Source organism: Gymnoscopelus braueri, assembly GCF_963280865.1.
Source record: "Gymnoscopelus braueri genome assembly, chromosome: 23".
NCBI classification, from domain to species: domain Eukaryota; kingdom Metazoa; phylum Chordata; class Actinopteri; order Myctophiformes; family Myctophidae; genus Gymnoscopelus; species Gymnoscopelus braueri.
Genome location: NC_137625.1, coordinates 15,744,108 through 15,765,736, shown reverse-complemented (window position 1 = coordinate 15,765,736; position 21,629 = coordinate 15,744,108). Strand labels below are relative to the sequence as shown.

Genomic DNA, 21,629 nt, shown 5'->3' with positions numbered 1-21,629 from the left:
TATTTTTTGTTGCTTTGTTTTTGTTTTGTTTTTAATATTAATAAATTCAAATTGTATAATGCAAACGGAGAGGTTCTCTTATAAGCCCTTCTGGATTTCTTACCTCACCGGCACAACAATATCTGCCATCTTTATAGGAAATAACTAGTAGGCTACTATGCATATTATCCTGTTGTGCAAATCAAATAAATCAAATATATCTTAGTATTGAAATTGTCTAACAGTCCCTCAGGGCTCAATACTTGTATTTTCAGTTTCCTGTTATTGTGGAGAAAGCTTTTGGTTAAAATAACCGATCGACAAGCTTGTGAGCTTATTGTCGATCTGCTATTTTCAGCGGAAGCTTTCCCCACAATATAGATGCTGGGGTTTAAGTGGTTAAAAAAAGCATCCCTCTTCACACAGAGCACGGGGGACGCGCGTCCTCCAGCTCCATGCATGAGAGTGGTCCTGATGCTGAGGCTGAGGGGGGCGCGCGTTAGAATGACATCACTTCTCTCCTACGCGATTGGCTGAAGGTCAAATCGTTCCCGAGCCCATAATATAGCGTCAAAAAAAAAAAGCAAGGCAAAAACATCCCAAGCAAAAAAGGGCATCGGCGTTGAAAGAATCTTTATGCTAAAGCTCCTATTTGATTTCAGACATCTTTTGGGGTCGGGTGTTCGTTTTGTTGAGGATGGCCGAGAGCGAGGCGGACACGCCAAGCACGCCGATCGAGTTTGAGAGCAAATACTTCGAGTTCGATGGAGTGCGGCTGCCACCCTTCTGCAGGGGGAAGATGGAGGACATCGCCAACTTCTCCCTCAGAAGTAGTGACATATGGATCGTCACCTATCCCAAGTCAGGTATATGAACGCACACACACACACACACACACACACACACACACACACACACACACACACACACACACACACACACACACACACACACACACACACACACACACACGCTGCACGCATTTAAAGTGTGCAGCAGCGGCGTTATCGATGCAAAAGCTAGATGCATGGAGGAAGATGGAAAAGAACAGAATAGCTCTGGTCCATAGCGTCAGAAGGAGTTCTCCTTGAACGTTATGTTACTTTTCAGCCGTTGTCCGCACACCCCTGGTAGCGCAGGCTGTCGTCTTTAGTAAAACAAATATATACACTTTTGCTACTCACCAAAACAAAGACGGTTTTAAGATGTTGAAAGTCTACTTTCCTTAGTGGGAACACTCGGAGCCCCCCACCTCATGTCTAAAATACACTTTTTGGACAGAAAAGAAAATGGAAACATGTTTTAGTTATTTCACTGCGCCCCCTACAGATCTGGTCAATGGAATTTTTTTATCGACCAGATCTGTAGAGGGCGCAGTGGAATAACTAAAACAAAATTCCATCCGGTTGATTATTTTTCTTTTCTGGTCAAAAAGTGTATTTTAGACGTGAGGTGGGGGGCTCCGAGTGGTCCCACTAGGGAAAGTAGGCTTTCAAAATTTTAACACCGTCTTATTTTTGGTGATTAGCAAAAGTGTATTTATTATTTTTACTACAGACGAGAACCTGCGCAGCCTGCGCTACCGGGTGTGTGCGGGCAACGGTTGAACGTAACATAGCGTTAAGGAGAACTCCTTCTGGCGCTATGGACCAGAGCTACGAATAGCTACTTATATCCTAGGTATATATTATAGGCTAGTTTTCACTACCCAAGCTACAGCACACATTACAATGTCCTGATTAGAAATTCCCAGTTGTTTGAAATTGTTACATTGTGTGGACTTATAGATAGAGGCTATACATTTGTAGCCATATGTTGCAGGCCTGCCTCAGCTAAGAAGTGGCCCGAGTTCCGTCGCAAAAACAGACTAATGTCAACAACAGGACTAGAATCGATGGCTACAGGATAGGTGGGCACTAGGGACATCTGGGCACCTCGATGTAAAATTGGTTATTTTGTCCAAAATGTTAAAAAATTGAATGTCTGAAAAATGGTCTTAAAGGGATACTTCACTTTCACATAAAATAAACATTAAAAATATATATTTAAAAAAAATGAAAGAAGTTATGGCAAAATAAAGGCCCCCTCACACATTAGTAGGACACTCTAATGCGTGAGGGGGCCATGAATTTTCCATTACTTTTTTCATTTATTTTTAATATATTTTTTAAATGTTTCCCCGGCCCGAAAGTGAAGTATCCCTTTAAGTAATGTAAAGTTTACATGATGTGAACATGCACGTACATCATTATCAGACTTAAATGTATCCTTCAACTTCTTGTTTATGCCCCAGAATGACTGGTTATACAGGTTTTGTAGCAATTTGTAGCAATTATAGAAATATTAGACCTTAATTGTCGAATGTTTAAGGATGTTCACGTCCTACTTTACTTTAATTACAATTTTTCAGATATATATATATTTTTTTACCATTTTGGACAAAATAGCTAATTTTACATCGAGGTGCCCAGATGTCCCTAGTGCCCACCTATCCTGTTACCAAATCGGTATGCTTAGCCTATTATAATTATCCTGCATACTTCCTGGACTCAATGGTTATCAGAATCAGATCTGGCCAAACCGCCATGCTCTTTAAAGAGAATGAACTTTGTGTTTACATGCAACATAGGCTATTGAGCAGCAGCAGCAGACGTTTGCGGTGCACCATGCAGGACATGCGCACGCACTGATTGATTGTACGTCACGTGTCATGGGTTGGGTCTGGGTCTGGTCATGTGACGAATAGGTGAGAAACTAAATTAAGCTAGAAAACGTGTTCCCCGTTATTATGTATGTATATATCTTTCATTCACTGCTATTATAATAAAAACCCGAGGTGCAATTTAAAGGAGAAGCGGCTTGTTGGGGGGGGGGGCTGCTGCATCCACTTGAATGAAAGGGCATGCAGCTGAGTAGACACACAGACATGTTTACTGCTTTGATCATAAAATGTGAGATGACAGACTGTTATATTAGCCTATACCTTTACAAATTATACACGTAACATCTATCTATCGATCTATCTATCTATATACATATACCTATACCTATACCTATACCTATACCTATACCTATACCTATACATATATATACATATACATATACATATACATACATACATTTGTGGCCAAATTATTTCAAACATACCCAGGCCTCAACTTCAAATTCCTTGCTTTACGACAGTTTGGGATATAAGGTATCCAGTTTGAAAGTCTCTTAAAACTCATTCCATAATCGAGGAGTACAAAAAGCAGTGTTTCCCAGCTTTGGTGTTAACTTAAGGGACCTCAAGAACCTGAGACCCTGTCTGGTAATTACTAGAAAAATGGAAGATATCAGGTAATTATGGAGCATATTAAGATTGCTTTATTGATTGATTGATTGATTGATTGATTGATTGATTGATTGATTGATTGATTGATTGATTGATTGAATACTTTATTAACAGTTTGAAAATAGTACAGAGGTACTTTTTTTCATTTTACAATGATTGTTAAAAGGATAACACAAAAAGCCATAGGGGCTTGCCTCCATTGTGGTCCAGCGTATTCAATTCATCAACACATTTGAAGACATACAATAATATACAATAATAAACAAGACATAATCAACATTAGTAGCAATGAACGTATTTGTACAGTAAACATGAGGGGGGGGGGGGTAATTTCTGGTTTCAGGAAGGAGTTACACTTTTTTATGTTTGTTGGAAGGGCATTCCACATTTTGGTGGCATAGCAGTAGAACGAATTTGACCCCATGTTTGTGCAGAATCTGGGTTACGTGAGATCATCAGTGAGAGATTATAAACCTACAGGACCCAATGCTGCATTCTCCTATAGTGGCCATGGGGTATATAGCTTATTAAAGCAGAAATAAGCCTACATTTAATAGTATTTAACCTTCCAACACTGGCAGGTGTTTACTATAGATCTCATTGTGCTAACACTATTAGCACCATAATACCCACTATGTTGTGTGGGCTTGTGCACAGCAGCTTTTCTGTTATATGATACTGGGAGTAAAGTGTAGAGCCAGCTTCTCTTGTGTGTAGTAGTAGTAAACCATAGCAGTTTAAGATTTGGTGCTGTAAGCACTGACGTTTTGCTGGCATGTTCAAATTTTTCGCTCCATCCAGAGAGGTTTAGCACAAGCTAAATGTTTTTGGAAATCTTTGCTTAGTGGTTGATTGGGGTATGATCTCAATATTAATATTGCAATCACAAAGACCAAGGTCTTTGTGTGAATTTCTAAATACATATATGTATGTTTTTGGTTGGGGAGATATTGTTTTGCAGAAGTCTAACATGGTAACATTTGGTTTATTTAGTTTATAGAGAAAAATGTCGAAATGTTTGATCTGAACATGGACGAACAAGGACATGGATGCTCTTTTCGGCCGAAGTTCAGCATCAGACATCCGAGAGTGTCACTCTGTTGCCAAGTGACACAGAGTAAAAGAGAACACATGGCAGTCCACATGGAGGGGACACTGTAGAGCTGCAATCCCATTGGCTCAGGAATGCCAACCGTGGCCAATTGGGATCATTCAGGGATGCATGGCAAATGATGCTTCTTCCTTAAAATAGCAACACATGTTAAGTAAGACTCATTAAAGATTCATGCAACCGACTAAGGCTTCCTTATTAAGATTTATGAGAAATGGAAGTCGATTTGAACAGGTCTGTCTGAGGAACAGAGACAGCCAGAGAGGTGTGGTGTAGAGGTGCATGTTCACAAGACTATGATGACAGCACGGTTATGACAACTGAGTGTGTTGCCATGAGCTATACACTCAATCATCTCTCTATGCAGTACGACCCTGCCATATGCTGGCAAAATATCCTATATAATGAAGGACACTCTCACACACACACACACACACACACACATAGTCAGCCACACACACACACACACACACACACACACACACACACACACACACACACACACACACACACACACACACACACACACACACACACACACACACACACACACACACACACACACACACACAGTGGTCACGCAGTCTGTTGACAAAACACACCATGTATTACATGCATGTATGCACAGATGAATGCGAACACGTGCACGTACGCACGCACACGCACACATAAACACGCACACAGTCTGGCCCTGAGCTACTGCACCCGTCAGCAGCTGCAGGTTTAATCGCTGGCCTCAATGCAGAGGTGAATACATCTTGCCTGAGGTACAAGCTGTGCACGATTTTTGTGATTACCTCCAAGTGATAATGAATACCATTTAACACAAACTGATGACCCCCCCCCACACACACACACACACACACACACACACAAGTACACGTACACGTACACGTACACGTACACGTACACGTACACGTACACGTACACGCACACGCACACGCACACGCACTCGCACACACACACAATGTAACCATGTAACAGAATCCATTTTAGCTTTCTAGTAACACGGGTACTATCCTCTTACATGCAGTACTACGCTGTAATGTACTACTGGCTGAGTTCACATGTAAATAATATGCTGGCTTGCATCTTGGTCTCCAGTGTTTCCAGTGCAGATATGAAGCCAGAAACACAGCAGAATGTGCCAATGTAGAGATCAAATGCTCTCTCAGAGGGTGAAAGGGAGCTTACTGGTAGATATAAAGTGTTTGTGTCACGGTTCGAGACAGGGAGGTGTAGGACCCAAGTTAAGGACAGAGGCAGAGGATGGGGTAGAGGTAGCTGTAGTATACAACCCTCGTAGACGTATTTATGATTCTGACGTTTTCAATCTACGAGAGTTGTAGGGTTCACGCCCCATGGAGACCTGGACTTTCTGCACTATGCCCTGCAAAGTACTCCAAACGTGTACAAATTGAAAATAAAGCTGCTTACCTCAAAGCCCCAAATGTTAACTACTTCTACGGGGTAGTAGTTTAATGTAATAATCCATATCTTTCAACAAAGAAGTGTTTTAATGCCGTCTGTGGCCGAACGCCATTTTTTCACCCTCGTTTACTTCCTGTTTACATTTAGTGTAATTCCGGGTTTCACCGGATGCGCCCCCTCACTTCCCGTCACTACCGCCCATTGGGAACTTCCGACAGAATCGGCCACAGACGGCATTAAAACACTTCTTTATTGAAATATATGGATTATTACATTAAACTAATACCCCGTAGAAGTAGTTAACATTTGGGGCTTTGAGGTAAGCACCTTTATTTTCAATTTGGACACGTTTGGAGTACTTAGCGGGGCATAGTGCAGAAAGTCCAGGTCTCCATGGGGCGTGAACCCTACAACTCTCGTAGATTGAAAACGTCAGAATCATAAATACGTCTACGAGGGTTATATACTACAGCTAGGGTAGAGGCAGGGCAGATCAAATACAAGGGGTTTATTAACTAAAGCAATGGTTCTCAACCTTTTCAGGCCGACCCCCCACCCTGATAATCGCTTGGAATTGTAGGAGTTCCATTAGAATTAGAATATTAAATTAAAATAGCCGATCTACAAGCTTGTAGATTGGCTACTTTCACAATTTCTTATATTATTTGACAATTTGGCCAATGTTTGACCAGTTTTTATAGTAGGCTATAGTTTGTTGATTACTTTTGATGCAGTAATGGTATTTTTTCCTTCTTTTTTTGAAGTAGTAAAAAGGTCTTAAATTCCTTAAATTGTCACTCAACTGTCATTTGAGGACCCCCCCCAAAATCATGCGGGGACCGACCTGGGGGTCACGACCCATAGGTGGAGAACCACTGAACTAAAAACAGGATGGAACAAACACAGGCACACACAAGGCACTGTGACATTTATTTTTAAACTGACACATTTTATGCAAACACAAGGGCATATAAATAGACAAGGACTAACTAGACACAGGTGAACACAACTGACAATCAACACTGGGATAGTCTGGGGTCTGGGGAACTAAGAGGACACAGGTGGAAACACTGGCAAATCACAGGACTGATTAGACAAGACAGGTATAGATAACTAATGAAAACAGGAAACACTATGAACCATACTACAAAATAAAATGTACACAAGTGTAAAGAAAAACTATACTAAGAAACAAGGAATACAACATCACTTCAAAATGAAAGGAACACAATTGAAAAGTAAAACACAAATTGAAACTAGGAAATAAGGAACATATGAAAACAGCAGAGAGTTTGACTGAGTATAAAATCAAACCGAATTGAAATGCACAATGCAGCATCAAAATAAATGTGCCTCAATTAAGAATTTTAACCGCATTTTACTTCCTGACATCGTATTCAGGATAATGCATGGCGACGCATTGTGAGCTTGTAGATCGGCTATTTTCAAATGGTCAATATACTACTGTATATCGACCATTTGAAAATAGCTGAAGTGGTTAATGTATGTTTTGTAATAATAATCAAAATCTACAAAGTAACTAGTAACTAAAGTTTTCAAATAATTGTAGTGGAGTAAAAGTACAATATTTGCCTCTGAGATGTAGTGGAGTAGAAGTAAAAGTACTGGAAATTGGAAATACTCAAGTAAAGTATAAATACCTCAAAATAGTACAGTACAGTACTTAAGTAAATGCACTTAGTTACTTTCCACCACTGCATCTCACCTACATGTCTCAAAGCCCTGGCTCCACAGTACCTCTCAGGCCTCCTCCATAAACGTACTATGTCACGGAACCTGCGGTCCACAGACTTGGACCTCCTCTCTATCCCCCAAACAAGCAAGCGAACCTTTAGGGACAGAGCATTCTGGGCCCTATTCCCAGGGACATTTGAACAAACCACTAATTAGGGATTTCGGACTAGGCAAGAGGCGTTTCCCCGCAAAATTCGGTATTCTATGACACCCCCCTCACCCGCCAAACACCTGAGCTACCCGTTACATTATGCATAGGTGTGGTTTGGGCGTTACAATGATAAAAACCAATCACCGTGCCAGAAGCCATTGCCTTTAAGAGAAGACTGCGCTAGCCGTCATCCCGATCCAATATATGCTCTAGCCTATCTACCTGTCTGCACTGTTGCCTGGTCTGATTATTATAAGCCACATTGGGCTTGTTTTCCTTCTTTTTTTTTAATTTTATCCAAATACATTTTTATATTAATTTGTAGCCTATTGTGTTCACAATAAGCTTGTCATATTAGTCAGATCCGGAATAGTATATGAAAGCCATTTAAAATATGTATACTATTGGTACACACTGGCTGCTCCCAAATAATTAATTACATCATGTTGCGACAACGCTCCTACGTGGTACACAGACAAACAGTAGCACATGGGTATAATAAATTGGACAGTTTTAGGAAAGGTCTATAGCCTATGTACTCACGTTGGCTGTATTGTTCTATTTCCATCATTCTAATGGATTCCAGGGGTGTGTAAACATCTCTGAAGTTGCTCCATAGTTTCCTCTGAAGTGACGCAGTTAAAGTTAACTTACATCCATATTGTCCCCGTTATCTTTCATCATCCACCTTTGTTCAGTAATCCCGAACAGAGCTAAACTTTAAGTTTACATCAATCAAAGCCTCTCAAACCCAGACACATTGCTGCGATGCGTATGTGCGTCGCCTACATACCCAAAATAACAGACATACAAGCTATCAACGGCGCTGCATCATGTCGTGTCGACAGCTTACAGATCTGTTATTTTGGACAGCATACAATGAGGCGCGCGCGCGCCACGGAGTAGCCTATCACTAAACCAAAAACATTACATTACGTGGTCAACAACATAGCCTACTAGACATGTAACTTGCTTGGAGCTTTTAATGCAGTGGTTCTCAACCTGTGGGTCGAGACCACAATGGAGCACCCAACGCCTGGCGAGCTTGTAGATCTGCTATTTTCACAATATTTATCTGTGGAACCGAGTCAAACAAAATGGGGGGGTCCCCAGTTCAAATATGGTTATTTTGGGGGGTCATGAACGTAGCGTTTACGCGGGGAATATAATAATAATATAGCAGGCTAATATATATAATATAGGCTATAATATAATATTCACCCGCACGTCCCGCAGCATGGGTTTAATGAGACAGCAGCCAAAATGAAAATCACACTATGATCCGATCATCTTATAAAAAATGTAAGTGCTTAAGATTTTAGCCCAAACCCAACGGGACCCGACCCGGCCCGTCGGCACCGGCTGAGCTGGGTCTACGTTTTTTTTACATCCAAATAAATTCACATATTAATTAATTTGTAGCGTAGGCTATTGTGTTCACAATAAGCAACTTGTCATATTAGTCAGATCCCCAAGAGTATATGAAAGCCATTTAAAATAGTTATATATTCCTACACAGCTGATGCCAAATAATTAATCAACAGGGCAGCGCAACGCTAAAGTAGCCTAGGTCAAATCAATCACTGTCTTGTCATGACGCAGCAGTAGAGAGCCCCCTTTAAAGTTTAAACCATAACATGACATAAATAATGGATCTTCAGAGCTTTCTTCATGTCTTTTTCACCTCAAAGTAAATGTTGGATTACTTCTTCAAATGAAAGCACAGGCAGCGGCCAGAAGGTATATTGGATGTGATTTCTCCATTGCAAAAATGATTACGGTTATTCTATGAAACATATATTTCATAGAATAACCATAATCATTTTTAAAATGGTTATGGGGAAGTGTATATATTTATATAGCCCTATTTGCTCCAAGCTGTTTTTTAAATAAAATATAGACTGTTAGGGTAGAATGACTCCTGTTCTTAACGAATTACCAATATTTAATGAGAAATAAGGCTTCTTTAGAAAAATGACTGACGGGCTGGGCTGGGTCTAATTTGTCAATTATTAGTCGAGCCAGGCTGAAATATTTAGGGGATATGAAAGCTCTAGTTAGTAGTTTGAAGTGCTCATGTGGCTAGTTGCTTCTTTTTGTTTTCATAGACCTGCGGACTGCGGTTGCTTATTTCTCTCCAAGGCTGGCAACATGGCTCATGGTCCAACGCACAAAGCCATTGTAGTGTCTGTGTGCACTTGACGGGTGATTTTATAAACCAGCGGGTGCTTTTAGAATCCACTATTTCCCCTCCCCAAGCCGTACCCATGTGTGGGTTGAGAATTTCAATGTGGGGGATATAGCAACAACACGCCCACAGGCACACCTCCATGTGCAAATAACGGCGTCGGCATAATGGTGACGGGTAGAGCAGGTGCTAGAATAACCTATTGGGGCGGCGCAGGTCCATTATCCCGATTTAACGGGGAATTTTTGGCCACAGAATGGGGCCGTCAGTGTGGCTGCCCCCACCCTGTGGAACTCTCTTCCAATGGAGATTCACCATGCTCCAACACTGGACTCTTTTTAGGCTGCCTTGAAAAGACCCATTCTCTCAGGCTTATGGCAAATAGTCGTTTGTTGTTTTGTTTGGTTGTTGGTTGTTCATTGTTTTTGTTGCTCATAAAAGCGTCCTTGGGTTCATGAAAGGCGCTATATAAATTCAAGCTATTATCATTATTAATTTGTTTTCCCGTCTTTCTGTCTCGCCTCATAGGTACCAGTCTATTACAGGAGGTGGTGTATCTTGTGAGCCAGGGAGCAGACCCTGATGAGATTGGCCTCATGAACATTGATGAACAGCTGCCTGTCCTGGAGTATCCCCAGCCTGGCCTAGAGATCATACAGGTAATGTTGCTCTTAAGTGTAATTTATTCCTCGCCGCATGCCGGAAAAAAACATATCACAGCATCACACAGACAACTGTGAAACTTCATCTGCATGCTGAGCCCTGCAACACGGTACACAAACAAGACATCAGCAAATACTGCACTTCTCGTTGTCAAGAAAGGCATGAATGATGTCACATACCAAATAATGTATATGGTTATCAGCTGGAGAGATATCAGCTTCTCTGTGGTGATCATCTTCTATCTCTGCAGGAGCTGACCTCCCCTCGTCTGATCAAAAGCCATCTGCCCTACCGCTTTCTCCCCTCAGCCATGCACAACGGAGAAGCTAAGGTCAGCTCATGGATAATATGGGACATTAGCTGTACAGCTTTGTTCAGCTATTTGATTGATTGATTGATTGATTGATTGATTGAATACTTTATTAGACAAGAATGTAAACAGCACGAGGTACAGTCAGACATTTGAGCTAAAAGGATAACACAAAAAAGTCCTGGGGACTTGTTTCCATTGTGATCCAATATGGCAAAGTTTTAGCTTTCTGTGGGATGTCGTTGGACGCTATTTATACTTCAGGTTATGACAGTGTAACAGAAATCAATGCTGTATTCTGCACTTTGTCAAAATTAGGTTTTCTGAGCTTTGTTGAGAGTGGGTCACGGCAGACACAGTATGATACCATGTACTGTAGCTGTTTTTGGAAAATATCATTGTGAATTTTGATTTTTAACTTATAAACAAGCATGAGTGGCCTACAGTGCAAGTGAAAACATGAAACTCACAATCAACTAAGTACATGTACTCAAGTACTGTGCTTAAGTACAATTTTGAGGTAGTTTTACTTTACTGGAGTATTTCTAATTGTCTATACTTTTACTTTTACTCCACTACAATTATTTGAAAACTTAAGTTAGTAGTTACTTTGCAGTTATACATGATTACATTATAAAACATACATTAACCACTTTAGCCTTATTTTATACCTAGGCTATTTGAAAATAGCCTAGGTGTGAGCTTGTAGATCTGCTATTTTCAAAAGATTTAGTACTTTTACTTTTGGTACTTTAAGTGCATTTTGATACTTTTGTACTTTTACTCAAGTACATTTTGAATTCCGGACTTTTACTTGTAACAGAGTAGTCCTACTTCTACATTGCAGTATTGATACTTTTACTTAAGTAAAACATTTGAGTACTTTTTCCACCACTGATCGGAGGTGCAAGGTTGTACCGTGACTGCATCGCTATCGTGACACGTGTGACATTATTGAGTGATCTAACCATATTGTTGTGTGTTGGGTGTGGTTGCCCTCCAGGTGATCTACATGGCACGTAACCCCAAGGACCTGGTGGTGTCCTACTACCAATTCCACCGCTCACTCAGGACCATGAGCTACCGCGGAACCTTTCAGGAGTTCGCCCGGCGCTTCATGAACGACAAGCGTAAGTTGTGAGGGGACGGGTGTCCTATGGGGCGACATGGAGAACGAGGATGTGATGACCGTTCGTCTGGTGACATTCAATGAACTTCCTTGCTCTGTCAGGATGGCCCTATACAGCACTGTTTTCCCAGGTCGTGGACCAATTTGAATGGGTCGCGAGTAAATACCCTGTGTATTTTTTGGTTGCCTACGTTTTGTTTTTAATTATTATTATTAAAAAAAAAAAAATTTAAATTCTTTTTTGGGGGTTAAAAAAAGTTTAAAACAAATCCAAATGTTTTTTTCAAAATAATCCAATTAAAAAAAAAAACATTAATTAGAGGGAAAAAAACTTGAGTGAAAATAGCCGATCTACAAGCTCACAACACGTCGCATCGTCGTCGACGTGTTGTGAGCTTGCAGATCGGCTATTTTCACTAGTTTGGGAACCACTGCCCTACAGGATGGCCCTACTGCTTGTCTAACTCTCTGTCTGTCTGTCTGTCTGTCTGTCTGTCTGTCTGTCTGTCTGTCTGTCTGTCTGTCTGTCTGTCTGTCTGTCTGTCTGTCTGTCTGTCTGTCTGTCTGTCTGTCTGTCTGTCTGTCTGTCTGTGTGTGTGTGTGTGTGTGTGTCTCTCTCTCTCTCTCTCTCTCTCTCTCTCTCTCTCTCTCTCTCTCTCTCTCTCTCTCTCTCTCTCTCTCTCTCTCTCTCTCTCTCTCTCTCTCTCTCTCTCTCGTAGTGGGATATGGCTCCTGGTTTGAACATGTTCAGGAGTTCTGGGAGCACCGTATGGACTCCAACGTACTCTTCTTAAAATATGAGGACATGTACAAGGTAACTGATGATTTCAATGCTACATCTTAGCCCCTGTTCCCATTGCCTCCTATCTTTTCCCATAACTTCATGTAAGCCTTTGCAGTGGTAATCTACTGCACAGCATAATGGATATGCAGTATACAGTATTAACATTGATAGGGCTTTATCTATCTAACTGAATAACACCCTGCATTAGACATTTGTACATTGGTTGTGTCAGTGTTGATTTCGTCGACTAAAACTAAGACGAAAAATGTTCGTCTACTAGCTTTTTTCACTGACGAAAACTAAATAAAAACTAAGCTATGATGACTAAAACTAAGACTAAATATATTGACAATTTCAACAAATAAAAACTATACTAATATGTTAGTGAGGAACTAGTGGAGAAGAGATCCAGTAGAACTAAAAGACAAGTCATTTTATGTTTGGTTGCGCTCGGTTGTTGCGCTCTGAAAATAGCAGATCTACAAGCTCACAACGCGCCGCGCTGTGAGATCGTCTATTTTCAGCATGCAATCAAGTGTGAAATCAGCCATTGCGACGCCATCAAGGCACCGCCAAAATACATTTTAGTCAACTAAATCAACTGTAGATTTAGCCGACCATAATCTTATGATATTTAGTCGACTAAAACTAGATAAAAACTGAAACATTTCAGACAACTAAAATATGAGTAAAACTAAATGGAATTGTATTCAAAAGGCTATGACTAAAACTAAATCAAAATGTGTTGTCAAAATCAACACTGGTTGTTATGCACATTCACACCTGGATTGGAGTTTAAACAGTTCTATACCTACAGTACTGTAGGTATAGGAAAATAGTCCCTGGAGAAAAGATTGCTTTACGAACATAAATTCATATGTCCATGACTTCTTAACCACACAGCGATGTCCAACCATCAGTTATTCATGTAAGTTTGGTAGCATTTCAGGATAGGAGGATATATATTATGGCTGAAGCAGTTATAGACAATGACGTAAGGTCGTATGGTCCTTTCATCATTTTCTCTGGCTAGATTTTATTTGAATGATTTGTCAATCAGGGCAAGACAGTTGTTAAAAAATAGAAAAAAGGAAACGTGCACGCTCAGCAAACTTTCCCTGCGGGTAAACCCCTTGACCATCACCACCTGACTTATCCATATACTACAACAAATAAACTGGGTCCCTCAAAAAGTACAGCCTGTTCCCAGTTCCACAAGCATAACCCTGCATCTTGCACAGTAAAATCTGGGTCCGCATAGTTCCATTTATACATTCAGTTAAATAATACTCTGTTTTTTACTGTGAGGTTACGTGAGAAGTTACGTGACAGCCAGAACTATCAGTCCTCTCTGTAGGGCGTTCCTGTGGAAAACGTCAGCAGTCCCATAGAACAGCTCAAATCAATGTGTCTGTTTACTTTTCCAAAGGTCCCTTCACGGTACAGTACATACATGACCTTATCGTGTTACATATCTTCCCTTATCGTGTTTACAAGCACATGCATGTCCTACTACTTTATGCATTTCTTAGAAATCACCCAATTTCTCAGGACAGCTTTGTTTGGGCGTTTGTTTGATGTTGTGTACACTCTTGCCTCATATGACAGGTGTCCATGTTAGGAAGAAGAGACACTCAAGAAAAACTGTTTTCTTATACCAATAAGTGGGTCAAGGGTATCAGTTACCTAATAGCTTGTTCCTCTTTTGAGCCGATAGAATAGGCTCAAAAGAGGAACTGTGGCAAATACATATGGTTAAACACACACACAGTGAAATAAATCATGTTTTGTCTATAATACAAGTTTAAAAGCAGAATATAAAAATAATATTGTGGCCCAACAAGGCAGGAAAGGCCTTTCTGAGCAATTAACCTGATATACTGTTGCAACTGTAGTTGAACATGTTGTTCTTATCAAGTCAGGGAACTCTTTGTTCTTTATTTGTGTTCTTCTCTCTTTATGGAGAAGTGGCGGCTATCTCAGTATTACAGAGCAATGTACAGTATGAGGACATGTCACTGTTTACATGCTACCTTTTATCCTCTCCTCTCATCATGCCCTTCCCTCCTTTCCTATGCTCTCACCTCCAATGCTCTTCCCTTCTCTTCTATTCTCTCCTCTCCACTTCATTTTCCTCCTCTCCTCTCCTCTCCTCTCCTCTCCTCTCCTCTCCTCTCCTCTCCTCTCCTCTCCTCTCCTCTCCTCTCCTCTCCTCTCCTCTCCTCTCCTCTCCTCTCCTCTCCTCTCCTCTCCAGGACCTAGGAACATTGGTGGAGCAACTGGCCAGGTTCCTGGGTGTTTCCTGTGACAAGGCACAGTTGGAGGGCATGGTGGAGAGCTGTAACCAGCTTATTGAGCAATGCTGCAGCTCTGAGGCCCTGTCCATCTGCAGGGGTGAGTGGGGGCAAGAGAGGAGGAGAGACGTAAGAAAGAGACAAAGTGAAAACAGAGAGAAAGAGAGGGTGTCGATCGATAGCAGCAGAAACAAAACGAGCACACTCAGCCCATTTAAATACAATGTGCCGGGTGCACGGCTCAAGAAGACTCACAATATGACAAGAACGCGTTTCGGTGTCAAGCCTTCCTCAGCGTGTATCCTAGATACACGTGTATCCTAGATACACAGTGAGGAAGGCTTGACGCTGAAACGTATGCCTGTGCCTTCATTAAAAAGTACCAGAAGGACTTCGGAGTGCTGGCTATTCTTTTCATATTGAGGGTGTTGATAGCACCCTGTTGCATTCTAAGAAAGCTTCTCCAACTCCCAGAGTCATGGAGATGGAGAGAAAAACAAACATGCTCTTTAAAAAAAAGAAAAAAAAGATAAGAAATTGCAAAGGTCAATGGCAACAAAACTCAACAAAGCAACAGTTGGGGGTTGGTTTTGGGGGTGGGGAGTGAGGGAGGCGACAGATATCACTGGGTTTATGGGAGTTATCATAGGACATTGACCTATACACACCATGACCATGGGCCATTAGTAGGACAATGCTTTGTACAGAGAACAGAACACATTGACTGGTAAGTTGATATGGTCCAAATGCCCCAGCCCCCATTCAAACCTCAGATCCTCCTATCATATAGTACATCGTCTGGGCTAAAAATAAGAGTGAGCACAATGCAGGATATGCAGGATCACTGACAATGAATATTGTATACCCTAACCACAGACAGGAAAGGGAGGGAGCGAGAGCCCTGAGACAGAAGCAAACAGCGTATAATTAAATTCACCCAGTGCATTTAAAGATTCAGGCGAGGAGGTGGTTTTCCATGAGCAAAATTCTTTATCTGATTATAACTCTTGATGCTGGTTTGGTTTTACAAGAACTGTGTGTGCCTGAGTACCTCTAACCTTGAATGTGATTTATTTTCTGCATGCCTAGACGCATACATAAACCCATACGTTTTTATACTGCTGAGTGCAGATTGTATATTACTGCTCATGTTCAGTGCCCTAGATTTCTAACCTGTATTGTGCCTAACTCTGTCTTTAACGCTTCAATGAGTTAGAAAATAATCTATCACTCCGTCCTGGGATGTAAGACAATTCTGTCTGATAAATTCTGAGGTAAACAGACCATTGAATAAAATATGATTATGAGCCGATTGTATTGTAAGAGACAATAGATAATAACTACGGTAACTGTAATGTTTGGGGTAGGCTAGTGTAGAAGAATGATGTGTATTTATGTGTATTGTGTTTACACTGCTAAATTAATTGATCACATCCAGTAGATCTTGCAGATAAAGTCAATTTTAACACTCTCAGAATAATAACAGCACCACCATGTGGCTAAATACTGTACAGTCCAGGAGCCAGTAGGTTTGTAGTGTGTGTGTGTGTGTGTGTGTGTGTGTGGCATAATCATAAACATATTCACTCCAAATAGTTGAACTGATTTAGTTAATTCAAATATCCACTGAGCTCAGGGTTTCAACTGGTTGCTCTTGTCTTTGAGTTGTAACTTCTAACATTTGTACGTTTTCATTAAAGAATACGGATATAAGAGTGGTGAAAGACGTTTCAGCAACTATTTATGTTTAATTGTGGGAGTTACTGTGGAATTTAAAGCTCATTTACACGCAAATAATTTTGTGCTGATTGGGATGTATAAAGATTACTAGTACTCATGTCAGTGTACACTGGTTTTACACATCAATATCTCAGAAGTAGGCCTGTGGTATGTTATCTGTATTTTGTCTGTGGAGACCATCTCTTGTTTTACCAATCCCCTTTTTCTTTCTTGTTTTAATTTTCACATAAAACCATGGTCATGGTCAATCAATTATAATTTCTTTGTTGATCTTACTTCATCCCTGTTATGATTTCTTTTTTTGTATAATTTCATCCTGTTTTGCATTTGTTTTTCTCATGTGACCTTTCTTTTAGTGCATGGGAGCCTTCCCTCTGGTCTTGTATAGAGCTAATACGCAGCTCAGAGCTGACAGTTCCAGACAGACCCGCTCTGTCTTGTACATGTCATAAGAGGTGAGTCACAGATAAGTCAGCCTGCGTGAGAAACAATTAACTTTTACATCTCAGGCAGGCATTTAGCGAACACATTTGTCCATATGGTAATTGAAGTATGATTCATACTTTGCCGTATGACAATGTCACTCGCCGAAAATAGATGATCTACAAGTTCAAAATGTGTCGCATTGTGACGCAGTGCTTGTAGATCAGCTATATTCAGAGAGCGACATCGTCGTGTGACAGAGTAGCCTAATACATTAAGCAAGTGAGTGATCAGGTAGGAGTTCAGATCTTGCCCAAACCTCGATACTTCTATAAGGCACATGGTTGCTGTTGATAGAGACACTGGATGTTTTGGGGTTGACCAGACATAGGATAATCACAAGGCCTAACCACTAGGCCAGCACAGTGGAAGGACACTTTTCAGAGGATCATAATGATCAAGGATTATCTTCAATAATTCAAAATTAAGTCACTGAAATGCAGACACACACAGAGGTTTGTGGTGATTTTCAGATTTTTTTCCATTGAGTCGTTCCGATCGTAACTCACTACCCCTTGTGTGCGTGTGTGTGTGTGTGTGTGTGTGTGTGTGTGTGTGTGTGTGTGTGTGCTTCTCCCTGCCAGGTCGTGTGGGTCTGTGGAAGGACATCTTCTCTGTGTCAATGAATGACAAGTTTGATGCTGTGTACAGACAGAAGATGGGAAAGTCTGACCTGACCTTTGACTTTGGCCTGTGAGGAGGGATGGACTCCACCGACCGACCTCAACACAGTCGATACCGCACACGTCCTGCCAAACCACCCCTTCCCAACCGACCCGCAGACACAAACACGTTCGCCTCCGTTTGTCGGCCCCCCAACAGCCCTGACGATCAGTCGATCGACATCTCAATCGGAAGAATCGACGTTCGGCCCGTCGACGCCACCATTAACAAAGACTTACAGTACAGACCAGTTGCAGCCTCTGTCTATGCGGATCAATGTCAGCAAGTCACTGTAATCGCACACCCATGGACGGGTCAGTTGAGAGAAATCAATATTGTGCTTTATCAATCTCCTGCAAATTTTCTCAAACGATACTTACTGTATACCAAACCTCCCTCAAACCCCTACCTCCGCAGTATGTACCCACCACTGCGTATGTGTATGTATTGTACTGTATATATTGAGCGCTTTAGCAAGTCCTATAAGCAGCAGTGGCTCCAGGAAAGTACATGGTGGGTGACTGTGTACTACGTGGTGGGGCCAAACCTGTGCAGAGCACGCTTGTTGTCACGCCTAATTCAACTCAGAAGTACGCTAAGGGGTACAACACATGATTTAGCTCATGGCCGCTTAAGTGTTGGATGAATGTTTGGGTGATTTCCCCTCATAACGCATCGTTCAGATACTGTCGAATTTTACGCTGTCTTTGTCATCAATGCTTGTCACTAGACTTTTGTGTGTGAGCTGTGTCTGTGAGTGCATGCGTCTGTGTGCGTGTGTGTGTGGTGGGTGTGTGTGTGCGTGTGCTAGAGCATGCACATGAGCTTGCCATCGCTGACCGTGAGCCATACCATCCCAGTGAACCCTACATCACCACTGCCGTCTCCAGCGGTTCATGTTTTTCAGGTCAATATGTCTCTGCCACCCCCTCCTCCACCCCTCATCCACCCCAAAGAACTGTCACATTTCAGCTCAGAGGTTTTCCTTTAGGAGAGAGAGGAGTTTTGCTTACTACCAGCATCGTCTGTATTCTACAACACCTTGTTACATCAGCCACACTATGTATTCTTCTCACAGACACTCTTTCAACACAACATTTGTGAGCCTCAAATATACGTTGCCGTATGACGGTGCCGCTCTCCAAAAATGTTACTTGAAAATCAGTTGCTTTCGGCGAAAGGTGCCATCATACAATGCAGTATATCACTTGGGCTTTACAAAACCCAGTATAAGGAGAGAGTTGCATCATTTTTCACCTAGCAGAACATCAACGTCATCCAGAGCCCATTTTTCTTGCCCCTATTACCAGTGGTGGAAGAAGTACTCAAATGTTTTACTTAAGTAAAAGTATCAATACTGCAATGTAGAAATACTCTGTTATTACAAGTAAAAGTTCTGAATAAAAAATTTACATGAGTAAAAGTACAAAAGTATTGGCATCAAAACATACTTAAAGTACAAAAGTAAAAGTAAGAAATGTATATAGGGCTGAAGTGTGTAATGTATGTTTTGATCAAAATAATAAAAATCTACAAAGTAACTAGCATCTAAAGTTTTCAAATAGTCTAATTGTAGTGGAGTAAAAGTATATTATTTGCCTCTGAGGTGTAGTGGAGTAGAAGTAACAGAAAATTGGAAATACTCCAGTAAAGTAAAAAATTGCTCAAAATTGTACTCAGTACTTCAGTAAATGTACTTGGTTACTTTACACCACTGCCTATTGCAACTTTCTTTCCCCTTCCTCCTCCTCGTATTCTTCCTCCTCCATTGCTCTCTTGTTACAAAGTCCCAGACAAACTTACAGGCCTCATAACCCCTCCAAGTCCAATCCTGCTGGACACTTGTGAATGTCTTTATTGAGTGGATGTAAACAACGTCCTCAACGGACATGCGTCACACACAACGTCTTAACCCTGTCACACTGCTCAACTTTTATGACTGCTCATTCTTTCATTGTTCTCTCTCTCTCTCTCTCTCTCTCTCTCTCTCTCTCTCTCTCTCTCTCTCTCTCTCTCTCTCTCTCTCTCTCTCTCTCGTCTCTCTATCTTGTCACTCTGTTTACAACTGTTGGCAAGGCTTCAACTGCCCATCTCTACAGATATATTGTTTTATGGTTTGGTTTTTATATGCTTGTTTATTTTTTCCTACGCATATCGCATTGTATTTTACATGCTTTGCTTGTTGTTTTATTAATAAAGTTGTGTCTTCAGGCAATATATAGGCTTAATTTATTTACTAATTGCAATAAGGTGACCTTGTCAGTGGAATATGCAGGGGAAAGCTTGGCTCCAAGATTATTTCCAGTGGTATTCACAAACACTGCAAAATTGGAACCATTTAGAATGTTTATTGTCAAGCATGAAAAGGACAAACAAATAGTTTAGTTCTGTCTACATAAAGAACAAAAAAAAGTTAGGACTCATCTTGGCTTAATTAAAAGTCCACAGATCAGAGATCATGAGAAGAAGACAATAAAACAATAAAAATCCTTTATTGCAAATACTGAAGTGGAAAAATTAAACACAGTTTTTTGATTGATTGATTGAATACTTAATTAACGATTTGCAAATAGTACAGTCGTACGATTATTCAATGATGCTAAAAGGAGAACACAAAAAGCCCTAACATTGTGGACTGTGTATTCAATTCGTCAAGACTGTGTATTCAACCAGTGTTATACAATAGCGTGTGGAACTGGGAAGCCATATAGAGAGCCGTGCCAAATATATCGCTATGACAACTGCAACACGGTCTGAGCATTCATTCATTCTCCTGCGCCTTTACGCACCAAAGTGAAAGGAGAGGAAGATCCGGACCAGCAGGATACACACAGCACAAGGGTAACTATCACATTCATTTACAATAAGACATTTAAAATTGCCAAAATAGTGACATATGCCATGCAGCTAACGCAGTTACAATATCATCCACTTTATTTCAAGGCTATCTCTTTCTGCTGATATTTCAAGTGAAAGAAGAGAATTGCTCAGAATGTTCATCAGATTAGATTTTTTTTTTCTTCAAAAGTTTAACATTATAAACATCACTTAGCTTCAAGTAGGTCTGGGTTAGCCTACTTGCTTTTGCACAATGTATAGGCTATAGGCCTAATGAACAAACTTTTCTCTAGCATGACAAAAAATTATGTTTGTATAGTCTACTTTGGATTGAAGAGATTAACCTTGAGAGGACTAGAAAGTCATTGTCGATTTATTTGACAATATAATTGACTTTATGTTGAAACCATATTTAACATGGTCAAATAAAAATAAAAACTTTATGAATAATTAGATATATGGCCAGGACTGTTCTCTAAATGAGTACATTTGTTCTCTATACAACACCAATACATTAACGTTGTTATATGATTTAGTACCTTTATTAGAAGGATAAACCCTTTGAGATTCATGCATCATCTAATTTTTGAGGGGACCCGGTCCCTTATTGTTAGTTGTAGTTATAGTGACGCTATATGGCACATGTAGCCAGTGGTGTAAAGTAACTAAGTACATTTACTCAAGTACTGTACTTAAGTACAATTTTGAGGTATTTTTTACTTTACTGGAGTATTTCCAATTTTGTTAATCCAATTGAATTATTTGAAATTCTTTAA

At 40.6% G+C, this 21,629-nt stretch overlaps 1 protein-coding gene across 1 annotated transcript; it reads left to right on the top strand.

The window, feature by feature from the left end:
- Positions 1–676: 676 nt before the first annotated feature.
- sult4a1 (sulfotransferase family 4A, member 1) lies at positions 677–18,049 on the top strand (the record flags this gene model as incomplete). The annotated part of the gene is made up of 7 exons (XM_080421453.1): positions 677–845; positions 10,478–10,608; positions 10,863–10,943; positions 11,926–12,052; positions 12,771–12,865; positions 15,091–15,229; positions 17,937–18,049. 7 exons carry the CDS (start codon positions 677–679, stop codon positions 18,047–18,049), a joined length of 855 nt encoding a protein of 284 aa, XP_080277579.1.
- Positions 18,050–21,629: the final 3,580 nt, after the last annotated feature.